The sequence below is a fragment of the Lonchura striata genome, chromosome 1A, assembly GCF_050655825.1.
Source record: "Lonchura striata isolate lonStrDom1 chromosome 1A, ASM5065582v1, whole genome shotgun sequence".
Taxonomy (NCBI): domain Eukaryota; kingdom Metazoa; phylum Chordata; class Aves; order Passeriformes; family Estrildidae; genus Lonchura; species Lonchura striata.
In genome coordinates this window covers 65,075,014-65,097,559 of record NC_140741.1, presented here as the reverse complement: position 1 = coordinate 65,097,559, position 22,546 = coordinate 65,075,014, and the positions used below count along the sequence as shown (strand labels likewise).

The 22,546-nt window shown below is 36.3% G+C and overlaps 1 protein-coding gene across 23 annotated transcripts in view; it reads left to right on the top strand.

Moving 5' to 3' along the window:
- Positions 1-22,546, top strand: part of MAGI2 (membrane associated guanylate kinase, WW and PDZ domain containing 2) — a 696,944-nt gene that overhangs the window by 392,281 nt on the left and 282,117 nt on the right. For all 23 annotated transcript variants that reach the window (XM_077783658.2, XM_077783653.2, XM_077783651.2 and 20 more), the window contains one exon: positions 15,413-15,532. In XM_077783658.2, the coding sequence (XP_077639784.2) occupies positions 15,413-15,532 (120 nt within the window). The remainder of the gene's footprint in view (positions 1-15,412; positions 15,533-22,546) is intronic.

Genomic DNA, 22,546 nt, shown 5'->3' with positions numbered 1-22,546 from the left:
TCAACAGCCTGCATTGTGCCTTTACCTTCTTATCTAGTGGCAGTTTGGGACTGCTCTGAGAAGAGATAGGTGTGTATTTATTTAAAACTTGGTTTATATTACAGGAAAAAAAGTGAAAGAGATACAGAATTAACATAGCTGATAAATTATTTCAGATAGAAATACAGCATACTCCCTCGAGTGATTAATAGATCATTTCAAAAATCTTCATAAGTTTATATGACTTATTCAAAATGTTGTTGACTACTAAAATTTGTAAGCAATCTTTTATGTTTCAGTGGTACATGGCATGAATATTCTTTACTGCATACATATTTTGAATAATATCTCAACAAGTTGAAATGTTTCATTAGATGTATTTGAATGCAAGATTTCTGGACATATATCATCATCATTAGTTCAATTTTTTTTTTAAAGCTCTGGAAAATCACAGAACCTGTCAGTGGTGAATTAATTTTCTCTATGCAGATAAAAATAAAGAACAACTGTGAGTTAAATAATAAATAGGCCAATTTGCACTCATAATTCTTGCATCTTAAATCTTCATAAAGTGTCATTAAAATTCAATGTTCTTTATACAGATTGATGTGCAAGCAATACATATTGCAAAAAATTATATTCAGTGAGTATGCAAGGGGGTGGGTTTATGCAGTAATTATAGCATTACTTAATCTATAATTATTATCTTTATTAGATGTAATCTAGCCAACCAATATAATTTAGATACACAAATTCATCTACTACTTTAATAAAATATTCTTGCTGCCCTTAACAGCTTATGCCTTAAGCAAACACAGTGTACTGAAAACTCTCTTTTTCTTTTATGTTTTCTTCCTGTGGAGCTCAGCAAACAGTAAATTCTGTTATTGCTGCCATTGTTTTATTCTTTCACAAGCTGTTTACTATAGCTAAAATAAAAAAGGCCTTGGTTCTCATAATATTTCTTCCTCAAGATCAACTGATGTAGCTGCTAGTTCTTGACTAGGTTTTCAATATCTAAAAAGACTTATTAGATTTATTATTTTTTTAATTCAGGGAGCCTTTTACACTGCAACTCAAATTAAATTCTTTGAAACACAATCTTCGAAAACAAAAATAGAATCAAGCAAACATTTTAAAAGCAAGCAAAATAGTTAATAAATCAATGAACTTAGTGTTAAACTGTGGGAATTAGACATTAAAGTCACAGCTTTATGTGAGGTGTATTTACTTGGGCACTGAAGACACTACACTATTTTTGTCAAATGGTTGACAAAGATGCTCCACCAGTGGTACATCTATGTTTCCTGTGGGCTAATATTTTGTCTGCATCATTTCTTGAGTTCCATGCCTGTTTGTGGTAAACTAGTCCTGCAAAGTGGGAGTTAAAGTTGAAGTTCAATCTGGTAAACCGACAGAGAAAGTTCATTACTTGAATGTTACTCCCTGTGAGCTGGTTCCTACAGCATTCCTACTGAGTAGCAAACCTGAGGCTTCTTGGTGAATGAGAAGAAAAGTCACTTCCCATGGTGTAAATGACTCCTTCCTTCTGCTGAGCATGGTGGCACAAGGGTTAATGTTGGTAGTATTGATGTGTTTACATGTTGCTGTTCCCATAAAAACTGCAGCAATGACTTGTCCACCCAGAGCTCACTGTTGTTCTCCCCTGGAGAAATAATTGTAGCAGCAGAATTAGCTGAGATTTGGCAAGTCTGAATGCAGCAGTATATCCTGACTAGTACCAAGTGAGCACAGCAGTGCTCATGTTTGAACAGCTTAGTGACAAATGCCATGTGCTGCAAAAACACAAGGAAGGAGCCTGAGCCAAAATAAGCCAAAATAAGCTCTGTATCTTGATGTCTTAGTGTTCTCCACCACAATACCCATGGTAGGACGGCAGCCCTGCAGTGTGTGGGGACACCACCTTTTCCTAGAAAGGTGCCCCAAAGGAGAAAACTATCCCCTACACATTATTTGAGACAAAAACCTATTCAGCTAGAGAGATTGACCACTGCTCAAATAAGGAGAAGCTTGGCTGGTGTGACAATTCCTAGAACTGAAGTGTCTGAACTCAAGCCATACTACATGACAAGCACATATTTGTGGATTTGACAAGCACAGAGCAAGCCAAGGAGCTGGTAATGTATATATGCCAGGTACACTACTTGAAATAAATTGACAAGTTGTAAATTAAACTCAGATTTTACAGCTATTGAATACAGGGGCATTTTTACATACTGGGGTGGAGGGATCACTGTATGAATGGCATGTGGTGCCAATAAAAACAAAACATCCAAATAAGCAAAACTCAACCCACAGCAGGTCAGGATTTGGACCAGTGAAATGGTTGGTGTGAAAAAGCAATAGTGATACTTTGCATAAGTACACAGAGCTCTTGAACTTTGAAGAAGCAGAAATCCTAAGATGCTTGAAAGAAAGAGTATCACTAAAAATACAGAATATTCATGTTCTCTCATAGTTGGGGAGCTAGAATAATTGACCCACAGTTTTCAGGAAATTTGGTTTCCTAATACTAATTATTAGAACACAAATTCCTAAATAATAATTAATTGCATATATAAAAATAAGAAGATAATTAGATCTAGCTGAGTTTGAGGCAAGTACTTTTAATTTGCTCAGTTATCATCAGTAGGAACAGATGCTAGTTTTTGCTAACTGTTTGGAGCTAAAATAAGTGCTCTCTAGTGACTACTGAATTGAATGTTGCAAGGTTGATTATTAGAACTCATCATAATAGAAAAGGAAGCCTCACTGTGTATGAAAAGCATCAATTTTTGTTATCCAACCAGAGCAACACTTGCTACTCACCAACAACTTTTCTTTAAGCTCTGTCAAATACAAGAAAACTATCAAGGTCACACCTGGGGCAAAAATATTTCCGATTGTTCCAAGCCCTTCTTCACTCAGACATAATATTTATGTTTTTCTGGAATAAGGATTTTATCCATTAGCTGGAGCACGTAGTCCTCATGAAACAACCTTCACCATTGCTATAGCTACACCTCAGAAATAATTCCTGTTGGAGATAAGAATAGCAATGGGCTTCCTCATTCAGAATTATGTGGAATTTATTTCCTCAATTTCACTGTATTTTACTCCTTTGAAGTTAAAGCTCAGCTTTTTTTTTTTTGTCTACCTTCAAAAGAAAAATGAGCAAGGTTTTAAATTTATTTTTAAAAATTGAAGGCAGTAGAAATATTTAAGTTTACATCACACACTTTTGATTTTGTGAATATGCTATAAAATAATGACTTCTGTATAAATAATTTATTCAACTTGTTATGGCAGAGTTTTTTGGGGTTTTTTTAATTAATGTGAGTTAAACTGAAAATAGTTTTTTTTTCCTAAAAACAGATAGGAAGAAATCTGTTTCAAATACTCGTGTTTTATGGGAATATTTTTAGGGAAAATAATATAAAAACTAAGATGGTTTCAAAATAATAGATTTCTTTTCTGAATACTGTGTTAGAAATATTCCATGATGCATTCATTGATGTGAAAGAAGAATAGATTTTCTCTGCTAGTATTTTAACTGGACTTAGTAGAACAGAAAAATAAAACACTGTGTTTCCTTGGAATTTACTGCATAAGGTCTTAGTTCAATGAAAACTTTATTCTCTATGAGGAACAGTGGAAGAAAAAGAGAAACAGAAATGGTTTTTTAGGTGTTGCTACCCAGATGACATTGGTAAAACATGTTTTTCTTAGTAGATCCCTTGAGGTGCATTAGAGTGAAATGACACTGAATTATATATATATATATATATATATATATATATATATATATATATATATATATATATTTACAAACACTATATATATTATATATATATGCATATAGGGTTTATTTTAGAACAATTTGGTTGTCTTTGGTTGCAAAGGAAAGCACATATTAGTGACATCAAAATAATAGCCATTTTGGCTATTACTGTCTATAGTAATAAAACAATATGAAAGCATAAAAATATCACCTATGAAAATATATAAGGGAAAAGAAAGAGAAAGATAACTACCCACAGAGCTCACAATGAGACTTGTTTGTTGCAATGTAGTTTACCATTGGTCAAAGTGATGGTCTTGATGCATAGGGGGTGGGGGGAGACACCCCTGAAACACAAAGTCCCATGGGTTAAAATAGGCTCAGGATGGGTGGGGACACCCTGGTACCTTCCCCATGTGGAGGGGAAGTTTTACACTGTCTCTTGCAACACACCCTGGGTCTGTGGCAGCACTTTTAGATCATGTTCAGTCATCTGGTGGGAGGCTTCAGGAATGGGTTTGGGGGCACTTCACAATTTTTGATGATTCGTGACTCCTTCTAAGATACAACAGCTGCCTCTCAGCACGGTGGAGGCAGTAATGCCCCATCAGACCTTCCATGGGGGGCAGTTTTACCCCTGAGCAGAGGACAATGGCCATGAGAAAGAGAACCATGCAGGACTGCAGGGTTTGGAGTTTGAGCCTTCCCCTCATGGGTGCAAACCTAGCCTCAGCAAAGGAGTCTGTGGGTTTGGCATCCCTCTGCTTAAGCCAACCAGAGCTTGTTTTCAACATAGCTACTGAGAAAGGCTTCCTTTGTGGGTACATTCTTCTCCCTCCAGGCTTTTTTACTTCTCCTTAGACTTTAAATAACTGGACAATAGGACCAGATTTGTCTTCTCTCAAGTTCCCATCAGGTGGCTTAACTCACAGCCCATTTCCAGGCAGGAGATGTGTTCTGGGAGGCTTTAGTGGTCACAGATGAGCAGTTTGCTACCATGGACAGAGGTCCATCCTTTGGTGATTTTAACAATGTTTAAGTTGTTAACCCTAACATTTCGGTCTCACAGGGGTGCACACCATTATTGTGTATATCCTACTTCTGCTCTTTGTACTAAGATATCAAGAGGACAAAAGAGGGAACAAGATTTTTTTGTCTTACACTAGAAGCAGACAAGAAAATATGTGTTTGTTCTGCCAGTGTGCCTGAGAGGTGCAGCCTTCAACCATCTGTAACCTTCAGATGAGAAATGTGCTTCCTCAGGGACAGAGCAGTGCTGCCTTGGGCAGCAGTCCCACAGCGTGACTTCTCCTTCTGCCCAAAGCCCTCCACGGCTTGTGGTGGCATCCCACAGTAAGAAATCCTGTCTGGCACTGCTGGGATCCCTGCTGGGGGACTAGCATTCCCTGTGTCTCAGCAGAGCATTTGCTCTGCTGTCTGGATAGCAGTTGGCCACCAGGGATTTCAGCTGGGAATCTACTGGAAGTGTCACACACTGCACAGCCACTCATTCTCTTCTTTGAACTTGTTAAGTAAAAATGACTGCAGCAGTATCTGCTGTTACATCTGAGTATCCTTTAGTCACCAACTCAAAGTCTAGTCTGGTGTCTGGTGAATGGTACAGAGTTTCAGCTGTGTATATCAACTTTAGGGCTGAAAGCCAAGGAACACAACCATTGGAACCAGCCACAAACAGGAAGATATGAAGCCCAAGTAACATGTAACTCTCTTCTACCATTCAGACATCATCCATTGTAGTTTTTTAGTTTTTAAAAGTACTTTTTGATTCAGAAGAAGTGCTCTGGATTGGGTCTTGCTGGCATGCCTTGTGGACAGGTACTGTTCAGAGGTGCATCAGAACATTAATCTGAAGACTATGGAGAGAGAACAGACATATCTGAAGGCTACCACATTTTAAATAATTTTTTTTTTTATTCACACATACTAATTAGTTGCCTATTTTAAGCATAAAAACTCCCCTCATTTTTCTGTTAGTCATCTGTCCTGATACTCTTAAAATACTTTCATTGCTTCATATTATTTATTCATTATTAATTGTTCAGTATTATTGACACAAATTTAAACAGCTGAAGTGAGTTTGGTTAAGAATACATTTGTGGATGGTTTCTATGGTAGCCTATTTCACAGTCCTTCTTTTATGCCTCTCAAAGTAAGACTGTAGATTTAGAAAATCCATTTTTAAATATTTCCTGAAATTTAGTAGCAACAGCTAACAACTTCACAAATCCTTTTAAAATGTTCAGTTAAATAGACGTTATGCAGAGTGGCTGGCTTCCTATGTTTGAATAAAATATAAAAAGCAAATAAGAGTATTAGTGGGTTTTGAGTTGAAAAGTTACAATTGCAGGCATTGCAGAACCTTTCAAGGTACACTATGGTGTGTTTACAGCTTAAGGTAGTTCTTCAGCTCTGTGTGGCAATAACTACAAGCTGCGTAACAGAAGTCATCCATCACAGTTAATTTATAATGTTAATAAAATCAAGTGGTAAGAAAGCAATAGCTTGTTGATAGCAGAAATGTTGTCTTTTACACTAGAAGTGGTGTGCTTCCAGGATTTCTGGAGGTATATTTGAATTATGCACAGTACAAACAGATGTTTTGGCATCACAGTTAAACAAATCATCCCAAATCTCACTTAATAATATTTCCACTGATAATCCAATTCATTGAACCATCAGCAGGAATAACAAATTTGCTGATACTGGACAAAAATTCATCTGTAATGTCTCACTGTTTAGCAGAGATATCCGTGCCAACTGACTACTATGCAAATAGTTCTCTAACTATATTATCTATGTTCTTGAAGAGCTGCAAAAATCAGACATTTCCCATAAAAGACTGTTAATCTAAAGACTGTAAGAAATTATTTTCTAATTAAGTTTTTCTAGTAGTAGAAAGCATTTTGCATGTAAATACGTGAGCTTTTTATTTTATTAGTGACATCAAAAGTTTCTGTCTGGATTTCATTTGCTAGTGACTTTTATAAATCTGTGTGGAAACATAAATGTTCATGCCACATGAGTCTCTCAACATGATGCCCTTATGTATGTCTTCATTATTTAGATTGTTCTCTTGTGCACATATATTCATTTTCAGGTAAAACCTATTCTTTATAGATGTAATAAAGATTTATGGGGGTGTAAACAACTATGTGCCATAGTTGGGCTCTATTAATTATTTATTAGCTCAGCAAGTTCCTAGTTAACCAAAATAAAACCCCAGACTTTGTACACCACAATCCGCCACTCATTAATCATCCTATTTTCAAAGTTTTTTCTCAAATGTTTCTTTATGGCAGTTTAATGCTTTCTTTCATATCTGGATTTGAAATTTTTATTTTATAATAAGTATGAAAGATATTGGGATATAATGCTAGGTATTTGCTAAGACATTAACATGTTTTATGAATAAAATCCTAGTGTCTTCTGGAGCTTCCTGGCTGGTATTAATTTTTGCCTTAAAAAAAATGCAGCCTACCAACCAGTTAAACAAAACACAAAAACCTCTTGAGGTAATAATGGGGAATCCAAAATTATTCATACCTGATTTTCCTTCTTTTAATATTTTCAACTTTTTGAGCATTGAAAATCAGATTCTTTTAGGGACTTGGCTAACCCCTGTAAGGTCTATACTTCTAAATGCCAGAACAGCCAATTTCACAATTTGTCATTTTCCAGGAATTATGAAGAATATAATTTAAGTGTTTAAGATGCCTGCATTAGCAACAGATTTTTTGATTTTTTTTACAAGTATTTCCTGCAATCACCCATGCCTAACTTTACACAAAGCATTCACACTTCTCTGTTATTAGATATTATCTTTGCAGTTTATTGTTAACATTTTGAAAACTACTATTGGCAACGATAATGAGAAAGAAGTTATTTTATTTGCTCAAATTCTGTACTGGCAATGAAACTTGGATATTTGGTTTAATACTGGGTCAGAGTTCTTCTCAAAAGAAAGTAGCCTGCAGATTTAATAAGAATTCACCAAGTGCAGGAAAGTGACTCAGCTGATGCCACAATAACCAGCAATGTCACATAACACACAGTGTAACAGTGCCTAACACAGGACAAGAGCTCAAAGTACAATATTCCAGTCCTTGCACTGTGTAAGGATAAATCTGGATATGCCACAGTTTGAAGAAATCTCTCCAAGTATCTTTCAGTGCACAGCTGTTGTGCTGCATTTCTTCTCTGGGTTCTTTTTGCTGGTTCCAGTGGTCCTCTCATAAGTAACCAAATAAATAAACAAATATATAATGTTCCTACTCACAGTCTTTAGCTAGAACTACTGTCATTTGCATCTCTCAGTTTTACTTTTCTGTTCAGCTCCAATATGACTTTATTTTACAGTGCATAAATTATCTTAGGGCTGTTCACTGTCTGTCACATTGCACAAAATCTAGAGAACAAATAGAAAACCCAGGCTCTGTTAAATCAGATGCTCCTGGCTGCATATTGAATCTAAAAATAATTTTTGAAAAGGTATTTGAAAGGTTGCATGCATCTGGAATCTAATAATCCTGCTAACCACCAGGCAGGATCTTATCTAGCTTACCAAATGCATATATCTCAAGTTTGGAAATAATGAAGATCTAAAGAATCATTCAAAGAATGCATATTCCATAAAAGACACTCTTATCTGCTCCTATGTGCATTATAAATCTCGAACTCAGGAATTTGTTGTTTCTGTTCTACACCATAAAATATATTTATCCTATGAATTATGTGGTGTTGTGGAATGTGTGCACTACAACCCAGTGCACAGTCCCTTAAGACTGCTTTTATGTCTTATGTTTTGCTTCTTCAGCAAAAATCAAAACATATCCAATAATGTCATGAATCCCAAATTGTAATACAAACTGTGAAATTCATGGATGAGGTTTTTATTTCCTTTTTAAAGGTTTCTTTTGATATGAATCAAATTCTCCATCTAATTTCTGTGAACAGTAGATTGAGCCATGTGGTTCATCTGTTACTTCTGCTACTCTCAGTGAATGCTAATTATGTACAGGGATTGCAAAACTTCTTTCTTATTTCACATGAATTAAGCACCTAGACTTGAATCTTTTAATTCTGTGATGAAGTATGGCTAAGTGCTTTTCACTTTCTACCAAAACTTAATCAGAAAATCCAGGTGATAGTAAAAACACACTGCTTCTTCAAAATAGCATCTGATTTTTCACTCTGTGCACACGTAACTTTTCAAGTAATGCTGCAGTCTCAGAGCTCAGCAGCTGCTAAATGCCTGCTTTCAGAATGACTGAGGTTGGGAGGGACCTCTGGAGATCATCTTGTCCAACCTCTATTAAAGCAGATTCACCTACACCAGGTTGCTCATCCTTTTGTCCAGGCAGGTTTTGAGTATCTTCAGAGGAGACTCCACAACCTCTCTAGGCAGCCTGTTCCACTGCTCTGTCTCCCACACAGTAAATAATTCATAATCAGATGGAACTTCCTGAGTTTCAGTCTGTGCCCATTGACTCTTGCTCTGTCACTGAGCAGCACTAAGAATCTGACCCCACCCTCATAAAGACAGCCCTTAAGATATTTTTATGCATTGATGAGATCCTCTCTCAGCTGTGTTCTTGCCTCACTGTCAGCATTCAGCGTCTTTGCTAAATTTGAATTTATTAACATCCAGATCTTCTTCAGGAACACATTTACCAACTGTTAATGCAGTTTGAAACTATTACCCCTGAAAAACATTTTCAGGAATCTGGAATTCATTCCTTTACTTCTGCAGCTTTCTTTCTAAAAAGGATTACATCAAATTCCTAATATTGCACACTTGGAAAGGGGAAACACTTATTCTTCATGACCATTGGCAAGAATGGACTTATGCCATTGTGGTTTATGTTTTTGTTATGAGAATTGTCATAAACACTTGAAGCTTCTGGCTTTGTAATATGCCTAAAATCACTTTACATGAAAATTATGTTTATTATTCTCTTCAGCTGGAAATTCAGTAGATCAAGACAAATGTGGTGCTTCTCTGCTAAATGCACTTAGTAATTTGACAAGATAGGTATAATTTACCATACATTGCAATTCCTCACAGTAATAGTGTTCCAGAGTAGTATGGCAAACAAACAAAAGACCTAATTAAGTATTATTGAATATTTCTAAGGCAAAGTGTATACAAGGTCACACCAAGGGCTCAGCTGAAGTTTATTAAAGATTAGCAGTCTGTTTCTTCAGGAGGCATCCCTCCAGCTAATGTATGTAATGTATGACAGCCTGGCAGACCACGTTTCACAACAGGCTGTTGAACAGAGCCGAGTTACAGAACAAATGCTTTGTAGAATGTCTAATAAAAGGGCTTCATATATATTAAAGACATTTTTCTCTTTGCATTTTGTTACATTTTGAACAGGTAAGCAAACCAAAACATTATTCGCTTCCATATATTTGGAAAATTACTCCAGAAGTAGGTCACTGTGCAAAAAGGACGAGGTTATTCCCCTGCTCTTCATTTACACTGTAAATCCTTGTGGCAAAAACATACCTTTGCTTTTGAAATTACCTCATGCAGTAGGAACCAATCTGTGAATCCAAATATAAATCAGCTAAATATGTGTGAAGATGTTTGGATAGTGGTGTGCCAGGTTTGCCCTTAACTTACCAAAAAAAAAAAAAAAAAAGTCATAATTGAAATATTTATAATATGCCTGTAAGCTTGGAGCATTGAAATCTATGAGCCTGGTCTGAGTTGATATGGGACCATGCAGGGAAGTAAGGCCTTTATTTTACTTCTACTTTCCTGACCATCATATAGACTCTACAAGGATACAACTAGTACAATATTAACCTTGAGATGCTGCTAACGACTCTAAAATACAGATTATTTACTGCAAGGATAAAGTATTCTTTAAAATATGTCTAAAGTACAGAGTCAGTCTTTCCTGTCATAGTTCAAGAGTTTTAACTAACATTCATATTTCTATGCTGACAAATAAATAAATTTGACTCTATTTCTTTTCCATAAATACATAGGGTGAGCAAAAAAAAATTGAGGGAGCCCCTTTTCTGTTTTTGAATGTAGCAGAGCTGGACAGAGATTCTGAAGACTCAGTGCATCTAAGTAGTAGAAATATGTTCAAAGTCAGGCTGTGCACTTTGATCCCAAATAAGCACTAAAATATTATAATTATGTAATTGAATACTGAGATTAAAAACAGACATAAATTCCTAGTTGATCTCCTGACTCCACAAGCTGGTTCAGAGTTTTCCAACCCTGGAACTCTTCAAGAATCAATAATTCTATCTTTTTTTACTAATAAAGGCAATCTGGACTGAACACTACATGAACTGACCATTTTTCCAGTCTGCACTAGAAGTCAACATAAAAGTTCCATTTATTTATTGTTCCCCAAGCTCATAAAAGCAGTATTTCAAAAATAGTTTATTGCTATTAAATTAACACACTTCTTTTTTTTTTTTAATAGAAGTAAAGATTTCTTATATGTCTAAGCACCTGCCCTCAGGTTCCTTAAGCTCATTTAAAAGAAAAATACTCTTTCAGATGCTATTTATGTAAACAGCACTTAATACCTCTCCTGGAATATAGCAGCATCCTACAACACACCTGAGCATGAAAAGCCTGGACTCAAGTATAGCAAATCACCATCATTCCCCTGTAGAAGAGAAGAAACCAACTACAAAGGCAAAGGATCTTTTTAAAACATAATAATAATAATAACAAGATATATCACACACCCAAAATATCTCTAAATTGTACCGACTATCCCTTTTAATAAATCCAAACAAAATAGTTGCTCACTGAATGACCTTAATATTGATTTTGAGAGCAGATTGGTGAATGATGCAAGAAGAGGTCATGCAATCAAGGAAGGTCAATACCAGTCTAGATTTTGTAGACCAAAGTCCTGCAATTTCTAAGGTACCTACAGGTTTTGTGACAGCACTTGCATGACTGGATTGGTCATGGTTACTTGAGAGATTCTCATTTTGTGTCTTCAACTGCACCAATAAACTGCATTTGTCAGAAATATGCATAGTGCAAATGCCTCTTGTTGGTTTTGGTCCTGAAATATCTAAAAGTATAATATTCTTTCATTATGGAATTCAGAGATAATTTTTTCATAGGTTACCTTGGTAACAAAATTGTAACTGAGTTCTTTTTTCCATTTTGCATTAATAAAGGGCTAAATATTATAAGTAGTAGCAACTGTGTCCTATTAAGCCTTGGTGCTGCATAACAAAAGATGTGTTTCTGTAGGAATTTGAGGCTTGGAATTAGTCCTTTGTTTTAAGTCTTGAATCTCCGTGACTTTTAGGCTGGCTTATCTGTCTATATGAATGCAGTTAAGACAAAATCTATTAAGAAGTGTAGATCTAGGTTAAAGGCAAGGAAAGAATTTGCTTGTGGTCTGTAAGATTCCTATATATAGATCTCATGTTCAGACCTTGATAGGAGTTTAAGATGCTCCAGCAACTATGTCCAACTCGTAAATATGCACATTACTAAGTCCGTGGTGCTTACAGAAAACAATAAAGGATGGCAGAAGTATTATTAGCAGCAACTCAGTTCCTCCAGGGTGAAAGAGTAAAAGAGGCAATAACCACTGATTATTTCATCAACTAGGGAGTTGCTTTAACCATTTCCAAGAGCTCAGGTCCTTCAGCCTGAGGCAATGAGAACAGATGCAGGAGGCAAATGGGACTCAGCAAGATTTTACCATAAGCAATAAAGTTCTGCTGGGGATGGAAGCTGCTGTATCATGGGTAGAGTCACCCTGAATTCAAGCAGCTATTGATGATGGTTTGCTCCTTTCTCCATTTTTTTGTGGGACGTGATTACTTTCCTAGGTCTGCAGTCCTCAGCACACAGTGCAGTGCAGGGCTCTTGGAAGTGGCTAGATGTCTAGTAAGAGAGAATGGAACCATCCAAGTGACAGTGTGTCCTGGGGTGACTTTATGATGTTTGTATCCCCATTCGTCTGTTCTGTTTATGCTAGATGTTAAGTTCTGCAACTTTAAGAGTAGTTACAAGAGCAAAGGGGGAGAGAAGTGCAGAATTTGTTATCAGAAAACCCTAAACCAAGACACAGTGTTATCTCCAACTGTTGTCTAAGTAGATTAGAGAGAATATTTAGTTAATAGTTAATTAATGCAAGATATGTAAAAGGTAGTATAATATCTGTGCTATATCTGAAAAAACATTACTAACTAATATAAGGGCAGAAAGATTAGGTCTTAACCTTACAACTTAAGAGGGGGATTCAGAATATGAAATTTAGTCCATTACAGTTTTCTACATGAGTTGAACAAAGACTGAGACCAAAGTAGAGAAACACAGGTTGTTGGACCTCCTGTGAGACTTTGCCATCATCCATCATGAATCACTGCTGAATATCCAGGTGTTTAAAACAAACCAGGGTGTATTAACACTAAATAGCATAAAATCATTAAAAATTTCAATTGTGAGGGAGCTCTTTATATCATCTGGTCCAAATTTTCACTCAAAGTAGGGCTAACATTTTATGTAACTCATATTTTTGCTTGATTGATAAAGTAGTAATCCAAGCTTGTCTACATAAAAAAAAAAATTGAAGACACAAGCAAGCTAGAGATATTCATCTAATATATGAACTTCCTCCCTGTTCTATGTTTGGGAATAGCCTTGATTTGCCAGAGTGTTTTATGAGGAAGATACAGTTTCTGTCAATTCTTTGATAGTGAAAAGTTTCTCAGGAGAGAGCATGCAGAACAAACATCTGATGTCTGTGCTGTTAGCAGAGCTCCCTGAAGCTCAGGGGCACACCAGAATCCCTGTGCTCCAGCATAGTTTTCACAAAGGGCTGGAGGTCTTTGGGGGTACTGCTGCATCCCCAGACATCAGATAATTCATGGGAAATAAATTTGGCATACTTATGGACAATCCAAGTGTCTGATGGCTTTAACAATACCATCTCCAAAACACAAGAGTAATCACAAAATCAAAGAGTGGGTCAGCTTGGAAGGGACCACAGTCAGGCATGTGTTCCAACCTCCCTGCTCTAGCAGGGTCGTCCCAGAGCACATGGCCCAGGATTGCATCCAAATGGTTCTGAAATATCTCCCAGGAGGGAGCCTCCCCTCCCTCTCTGGGCAACCTATTCCATTTCTTGGCCACTGCAGAGTTAAGTTCTTCCAAATATTCAGATGGAACTTCCTCTGCATCAGACACTGCCTCATGTCCTGGTGGCTGGCACCACTGAGCAGAGCCTGGCTTTGTCCTTTTGGCATCCCTTCTTTCGATAATTATATACATTGATGAGGACCCCTCTCAGCCATCTTCTCTCAAGGCTGAACAGGCCCAACTCCCTCAGCCTTTACTCATCAGAGAGATTCTCAAGTCCCCCAACCATGCTTGACACCCTCCACTGTGTCCACTTCAAGGGCTCCACACCTCCCTTGTACTGAGGAGCCCAGAGCTGCACACAGTACTCCAGATGGACAGAGTACTCTAGATAATAGTATGAGAATTCCCAGAAATTCACAGCCAGTTTTAGTTGTAAATGTTGAGATGAGAAGGGAATTGGAATCAGAGAAAATTAGGGAAGGCTCTTATAGATTTACCAAAATATATTCCTCATGTTAAGTACTGAAATACTGTCTCAACAGTCTCATTCTGTCTTTGCTATGGACTTCAGGGTGTGTCTGAGGAGAAAAAGGTCTCTATGACAGGCAATCGAGCAAACCTAACACTTGTATGTCTCTGTGTCTTCAAGTAACAGAAAGGAGGTTGGACAGGTTTCTAGCCACTTCCCAGTGTCAACAGTCTTTAAATGTGATATAATCAGTGCAGTTTTGATAAAGAATTGATTAAGATGTTTCAAACACTCTGAGACTGAGGAGAACCAAAGATACATCAATTTCCAAATGGAATTTTGAGACCTAATTGGTGGTTTCAAATCAGGGATAGCCTGACCACAATAAACTGGACCATTAGGAAATCAGGTTAGTTTCAGATTCTTCCCTGCTAACATCCCAACTTCTGCTAGCTAAGCTAAGTCACTTGTCAGGCTGTGTGTAATATTATCTGTCAGCTTTTACAGAGTTCTGTCATCCAGAGATGACAATAGAGGCAATAACTAAATATAAACACCTGTGCAGTTTGACAGCACGGTTAGCAGGTGATTTTAATCCCACAGGCCCTAAAGCCTAACCATTTGTCAAGTCCACTTATGGCACTGAAACAAGCAATGTGAATATAACCCTTACAGATGTACTTACAGAACTAGTTTTTTGTGTTCTTAATAAATGATTAAACTATCACAAAGCAGATTAATTGTAGAAAATACTTTGTTTGGTGTTACCTCTGAATTCCTGATGTCACTAAGGGTCTTTCTAGTAGCATAAAAAGAACAGTATGATAGTTTTTCATGTGTGAGAATAAATATGGATCCAAATAATATCTGGCATGATCATAAGCATACATCTCATATACCTCTGTCAGCTTCAGCAAATAGAGCTAGGTTGCTGTGAAAGGCATCTTCACAAGGAAGATGTGCCTTGTAAGATGTGTAAGTGGTTTACTCTGTGACTTTTCCAAAGCTTTCAAAAAGATCATTCTGCATTTAGGCCACATGCTTGACAGTGTGTCTTTCGTCTTATTAATAGGCACCACAAGGCCACATAAGGAGGGGGAAGTCCCTGGTGTGGACTATATTTTCATCACTGTTGAAGATTTTATGGAATTGGAGAAAAGTGGTGCTCTCCTAGAAAGTGGAACATATGAAGGTAAGCACACTTTTACTGCTAAATTTGTATCATGTTTCCATTGTACTATTTTCCTATTTGATTGAATTGCTCTGATATATCCTGTTACAAATATGTCATTGCTACTGTTACCAGAAATTTCTGAAGAGCCATATGGCCATTATGGAAATATTTTCATATGTAAAAGCTAAATGCAGATGAGTTCATTGTAATTTTAGTACATTATAGTGGTTAAGAGAAACACAGTACTACAATACATTTACAGGACAGAAAGACCAGTCCTTTACACCAAATACTCAAGGACATTTCCACAGAATTTCAGCAAACAGCTGCTTTTCTAACATAGGACAAACACATTCTACATCAGAAATCAAGTGTAAGGCTGACACTTTTCCTTTGCATGTGGGATCCTGCAATCATCCATCTGTATCAGAAGTTGAAACCTCACTACTTAAGTAACAGAGGAAGGATTTGCCATGTCATGTCTTATGGGCTTTGTAAAGTTATTGAAAAAACTCATTAATTTTGTAATGTGGCAGAGGGATAGGGGCTGTCCTAATGGCTGTATTAGAAATGCCTGCCTATGGGGCAGAGAGCCAGCAGCTTACTGCATGGCTCTGCTTCCCAGGAGAACCAATGATTCCTCTGATTTTAAACCTTTGCCAAAACACAGCTGTCCTGAAAGTGAAACTGTTGTAAAGAGGTGGAAAGTTACATTGCAGGGTATTTTAATAAAACCAGACTAATGATACAGTATTTTAAACCAGATGTTTCTTGCAAATATACTAGTATTTAAAGTAACTGGGTAATGGATAGTGGGTTTTTTACTGCAGTATTCAGAGGGAACATAGTTTATAGGAAAAATATGATCCATATAAATGGGAATACCTGGGCAAGTAGAGTACAGGTATTTAATGGAAATCAGTCCCATATTTTCCCCTTGTAGCACAAAAAGCAATAAAGACCTTTTTGTCCTTTCTTCGTCCCTGCCAAGAAAAGCATCTGAAGATAAATAAGAAGCCATTCACCCCAAAAAAATCATTAGCTGTGTTATAAATAACAGCAAAGAGGGTAATTTTTTCCCACCTAATCAGCACAAAGTACCCATTGTCCAGTAAATAAATTTTCATTAAGAGTTATATCAATACCGAAGTTGTAACAAAGATTTCCATTAAAGAAGGTCAAATAAAGGAAAGTATGTCATCTTTCAGGTTTCTACTTTTTTCACCACTGTCTGACATGTTACGGTACAAGTTACCTAAACATTAATAAAACACCACAATTTTACTTTTATCACAGGTTAATTTAATAGCAAGCCTTTCTTGAAGTGTCTTTTTGTTACCTTAGGTGTTTGAAAGTAACATTAGAGAAGCTTAAATGGAGCACAAGTCTGTCATTGCTTGACCATGTAATTTCATTAGTTTTCTGCAAGTTTGTAGAGATTGAACTGCTATGTTAAATTAATTCACAGTGCTCTTCTGTCCCTCAAGGGATACTGAGATGTGTCTTTTAATACCATCTACCAGAGCTGAGTGGACAGCAAGGTGAAATATTGGTTGAGGAAGTCTGCATAACTCCTCAAACCAGATGAGGACCCAGCTGAAGAGAGGTCCAAAGTCATGACTGTCCAATATCTGTCACGTCATTTGCTTATCACAGGTGACAAGTTCACTGAAGCCAAGAAATCAGCAACTAAACATACAGCTAACTAAAGTAAACAGACCAATTCTGCCTAAATCCTGTCTTTGATTCCTAGGTTTTCTGATCACCAGATGCACATTCTGACAAAGAACAGATAATATATTATCTGCCTATGCCTTGTGGCAAAAAATAGATAACACATGAGAAAATATAGCTATTTTACAGATTCTGTTTCTCTTATTCCCATGCAAAGTCTTTTGGATATGATCATACAAATTTACACCTCCAGTTTTCTGGTTAATTCTTGACTGTAACGATGTCTCTGGGGAAGAATTTTACTAATCATGTGGTCACAAGATTTCCTGAGCACATTAGAACTTCAATGATTAAGTTTACTGATAAAAATTATACCAACCAGAGCAAAGTAATTTTCAATTTCCCTCATCAGGAGATGATTTTTGAATTCTTGGATAGATCAAGCAACTTATTTGAGCATACTTACCATGGGAGATGAATTTTTCTCTCCTTATTGGTTATTAGATTTATGAAACAAATCAGCCTTTTTTTAATTGTTCTCAGTATTAATAGACTGGTTTGAGGTTTTTTTTTTTAATTTTAAGAAAATCATTCTATGTTTAGCTAAGTTTCTGTGTAGAGTAGCTGAGTCAGTCTATGCTGATTATCTAACCACAACCACTATGAACCAGTTCATCTCTACCAGAAAAATGGTTAAAAAAGGGATTTCTCATTCAGTTGAGATAAAAATTCGGACTGTATACCTGTGTTGGTTTTTCATCACTTTTTGACTAGAAGGTTTGTTTCATTCAATTTACATTCTACTGTGTGAATTCCAAAGAGAATCAGGAACATCCAGGTAAGCCAGAGGAGAAGGAGGTCAAGTGCAGACTTACCTGACACTGAGTGTTTGTATTGTTCATTATAGTATCTGGTATTGTTGGGAGGGAGATATTTTCTTGTAGTAATGACAAAACTAGTAAAACGATCAGAAATGTTTTGTTCTATTGCAGTAAGAGTTGTGATTCCAAGTTGAACAGGATAAAATCTAAAAGTGAAAGCAACATATATTCTTAGAAAGGTAGAGTTGTATAGCTATTTTTATTTTTTTCTTTGTTTTCTTTGAAGCACCCTTTTTTTTTTTTTTTTTTTTTGGTTTTAAAATAGATTTTTAAGTTATAAATTCTTTAGAATTAAAAATAGGATATACTCAGTGACCTCCTTACTGCTTTGGACTTTGGATACATCTTTCACTGTCTACCACTTTTGTGACTACTGTAAATGACTGTAGTATTCCAAAGTGCTGTAGAAAAGCAATACTATGGTCAGGATAAAAACTCTACAAAACTCTATTTTTACAAGTTTTGCAAATATGAAATCAGTTTTTTACCAGTTTTGCAAACTTTTCAGTAGGACTAAGTGTGTTATTATTTTGATCTTTTCTACTTATGTCTTTTTGAGCAGCTGCTGATAAGAAAGCTATCTTTATAGATATTAATTTTTTTAAGCATACATAATGTTACATAAACAGTTGCTATGTTTTGCAGCTTACCTGTGGCTAAATTCCCTGTCAATCTAGGTAATATTATTCAATGCAGAACAAGAGAAAGAATACAAGAGGCAGTTCCATTCTTACTCAGATTAACAGTCAAAGTCACGTTAACTTCAGTGACATTGTTATTGAGTTTTGAATTTGTAATGAAATTACAAATTTTATTATGCACATTTATCTAAAATTAAAAAATTATTATAAACCAACACCTTGCTATTTCAGGCAGGGGCTGTTTGCCTGAAGCACATCAAGCATTTATTTCAAGGTCTTTGTATAATAACACAACCAAAACCTAAAGGTTTCACTTTGTTTGCTTTTTTTGTAGAATTTCAATTTATTGTACTGATTAAAGAAATTCTGAATTGACTCAAAATGATAACTACATTATCTTACACACATATTTAGGTGACATAACTGTGGTTCTGTAACCAGAGGAGGAGGTGTTCCTGTGCAGAATGAAAGCCACTGCCATGTGGGGTCATGTAACACAGGAAGACATGCTTCAGCAAAATAACCCACATTGCTTTCCTTATTTCTGGCATGAAGATCAAAGGTGGTCCTTGAATTGACCCAGTGTGTCAATCTATAATATGCAGAATGGCAAAATCTTTGATGAGCAGACAAACTGTGTGTCTGCGTGTGTGTGCAGGCTTTTACTAATTCTCTGGTAGGAGGTTTGGCCCAGCACACTGTCATTCTTCCAATATGTCAAAACTTACATGGAGACTTTCTGAGTCACTGGTATCAAATGTTGCTCCCATCTCCTTATTAGATCAGCAAAATTCTTAGCCAGTGCAGCATAGCAGTAGAATTAAAATGTATTTGAGATGTATTTTGCTTAAGAATGTAAACACTCATTAACAGGACTGTTAACAGCTTAAATATTTCCAAAACCCAGATATGTTAAGGCACATGATTGAATGTTATAGTAAGACATCATTATGAAGTGCTAAAAATATAAGAGTTTAATTGCAATGTATGCTATGGGTAGAATTGCCTCTTAAAAGTGACATATGTAGTGGCAGTACCAGAAATAAGAGATGTTCAGTGTATAAATACTGTAAGGAAAAGAAACATGCTTGTTTGCAATCCATAAGGAGAGAAATGTATTTCAAATGCATTAAAACAAGAGGTATTTTAGCAATGTGGGGCTCTGTAACAAATGAAAACCTGAAAAAGCCTGTTCATAACCATTAGATGTGGCAAAAATAAGAACATAAACTAATTTGACCAGTATATTTACCAATAATGCACTAAGTAGAACTCTTTTTTTCTATCAAATTTTTGTTTTGCTCAGAAAATCTCCATAATTGTTGTTTTGTAAAAGGCATCTTATTTGCTTTTAATATATAATCTTTAATTTATTCCATGAAAATAATGATTTTAGCTATTGTGCCATTAATTTTGTCAAAAATTCACTTTTATTATTTGTTTGATTGCTTGGAATTGTCTCAAATTCATTCACTAGTGAAAATTCCAAGACCACAGAAGCTATTTAACCACTTACACGATCATGGACTTTCTTTTGCCCCACTGAATTCCATGGTAAATTTCCAGCTGGCTTAAATGAAAACAGAATTTCACCTCTGTTTTTTTCACTAATGGACTATTATTTTTGGCAGAAGGGGGAGTTAGCTGGGATTTGCCTAACAATCCAGAAATCTGTAATTATTAAATCTTAAAAAAAACCAGGCTGAATACATCCCACAGGTGAAACCTTAGTGTTTTGCATTGCCTGATTATTCAAGGAGAAAACTTCCAGTTGTTGTAGGCACAGGTTTAAGGGGTCAGCATTAGAATGAGCTCCACTGGGGAAGAGAATGTGGGTCACAGCCAATGTCTTGCCTGTTCCTCTTCCAACAGCTGTCACTTAAGCAACACTGGGAGGTGCTCTGATTCCATTCACCTGGAGACAGTCCCCAGACTGTCTCCTTAAGACATTAAGTTTTACATAGGCTTTCATTTCTTCTCTCAAGCCAGATTTAGCCTAAATGATCAAAACCCTTCTGTTCAGCTAATGCATTTTCAATTAACATTTCATTTTAATATCTGTAAATTTAAAAAATGACCTAAGGACTGTTCCATGTAAGCAATGGAGATTTTAATTACTGTATTGGGGGGGGATAATGATTTTATAAAGTGCTGGTGTTTGATTCCAGTAGTTTTGATTCCATTCTTCTTTGTAAAAATTGTAAGGTATTCAAAATTCCACCCACTTACTGTGTGCAGTGTTCCCTTGTGTACAGGACATCCTGAACCCTCCACAGCAGATGGATACAAAAGAGAATTAATCAACATAAATATAATAAAATGCTACCCTCCTAAGACCTAAGCACAGTTGTTAATGAAATATTCTGATTTTAAATGAAAAACAAAATATTAATGAGGATAGATGCATAGAGATAAAAATAGTAGTCTTTCAAAAGCCATGTCTTTTAAGAGCAGAATGTGTTTTCAAGGTTGCAGAAGAATGAGAAGAGATACTTGATAGTAAAAATCATATTCCTGTTGAAAGTGCCTCTTAAAGAGCTAGATCTCATATTTATATGAATTCAGCATTTCACCCCCACATTCAGAGAACAAATAACTGTGGATATTTCAACTTTTAGGTCAGCAAATAGGAGAAGAAATCTTGGACTTCTTGATCAGTGACTTCTTAATCTGATTGGGTTCTTGCACCTGATCTTTATTAGTAAAATTTTATGGACTTTGTTGTGTTTCCTCTTTTACTTTTAGTCCAGAGGCAGGAGTTAGATTTCATCAATAAATATGAAATGCAAAGAATGTAAATTGTCAGAAGATCCAAAATGTAATGTTAGTGAATGTATCAACATGTATATTTTAAAATTCATTTTAAGTCATAAAACATTACATTTACTTCTCTTTTTTTTTAATTTTATTTAATTATTTTGTCATTTTCTCAGGAAGGTGATAAGAAAGGAATCAAAATTGAATATATATTATTTGCGTTCTGTATGAAAAAAAGGGCAACTTTCAAAATTTCTACAGTGCCTTTATAAACTCTTAAAGATGGGAGTAGTGTTGCAGAATGTATACTTTGTGCCTGTTCTGAGGTTGTGTAAATGCTCATTTGATAATTCATATTGCTGTTGTCTGGTTAGCAACAAGGTTTATGGTTAGAAGGTCCTGCCCTGTGTGGGGCCAAGGCAGGTCATCATCCTCCACAGCACTGGTGCCACTGCTGGGAAGCTTACAGATCCCTGAACCTACAGATCATGTCAATAGACAAATATTATTATTTCATTAAAGTTTAAGATATGTTCAGTTTTGATCTACTGCGAGAATGCAACCAATAAGAAAATATAACATCAGGTTGTACATCATAATGTAGCATTAAAAAATGTCACCTGGGGACTGCCTGTGTCAGTATAGGTGAAGCCCATTCCCACAGGCATCCAGGAAATAGAAGCTGAAGGACTGTGGTTTTTTTGCATGAAATTCAGAGATTGGGGCCATTCAGCCTTTAAACAGGCAGCATCCTCATCCAAAGATTTGACAGCTCCTTCCTCCTGTGTACTTCCAGAGGAATCCAAGAAATCACTGGCTTCCCCACAGCTTCTAAAAGGGTTTAACTGAAAGAAAACCAACAGTCATTGGAATTATCTCTGTCTCCAGGAGCATCTGTCAACTCATCTGCCCAGCAGATAGCCATGGACACACTTGATCTGTGAGTGAGTTCAGAAGGCTGAGTGGGATGTACTGGAGCTGGGGTGCAGTCAGCATCCCAACTGAGCTCCCTGCCTGGCCTGTCAGACAGCTGTGCTGCCAAGGCAGAGGGTTCTAGAGGCCAGAGCACTTTCTGGCTA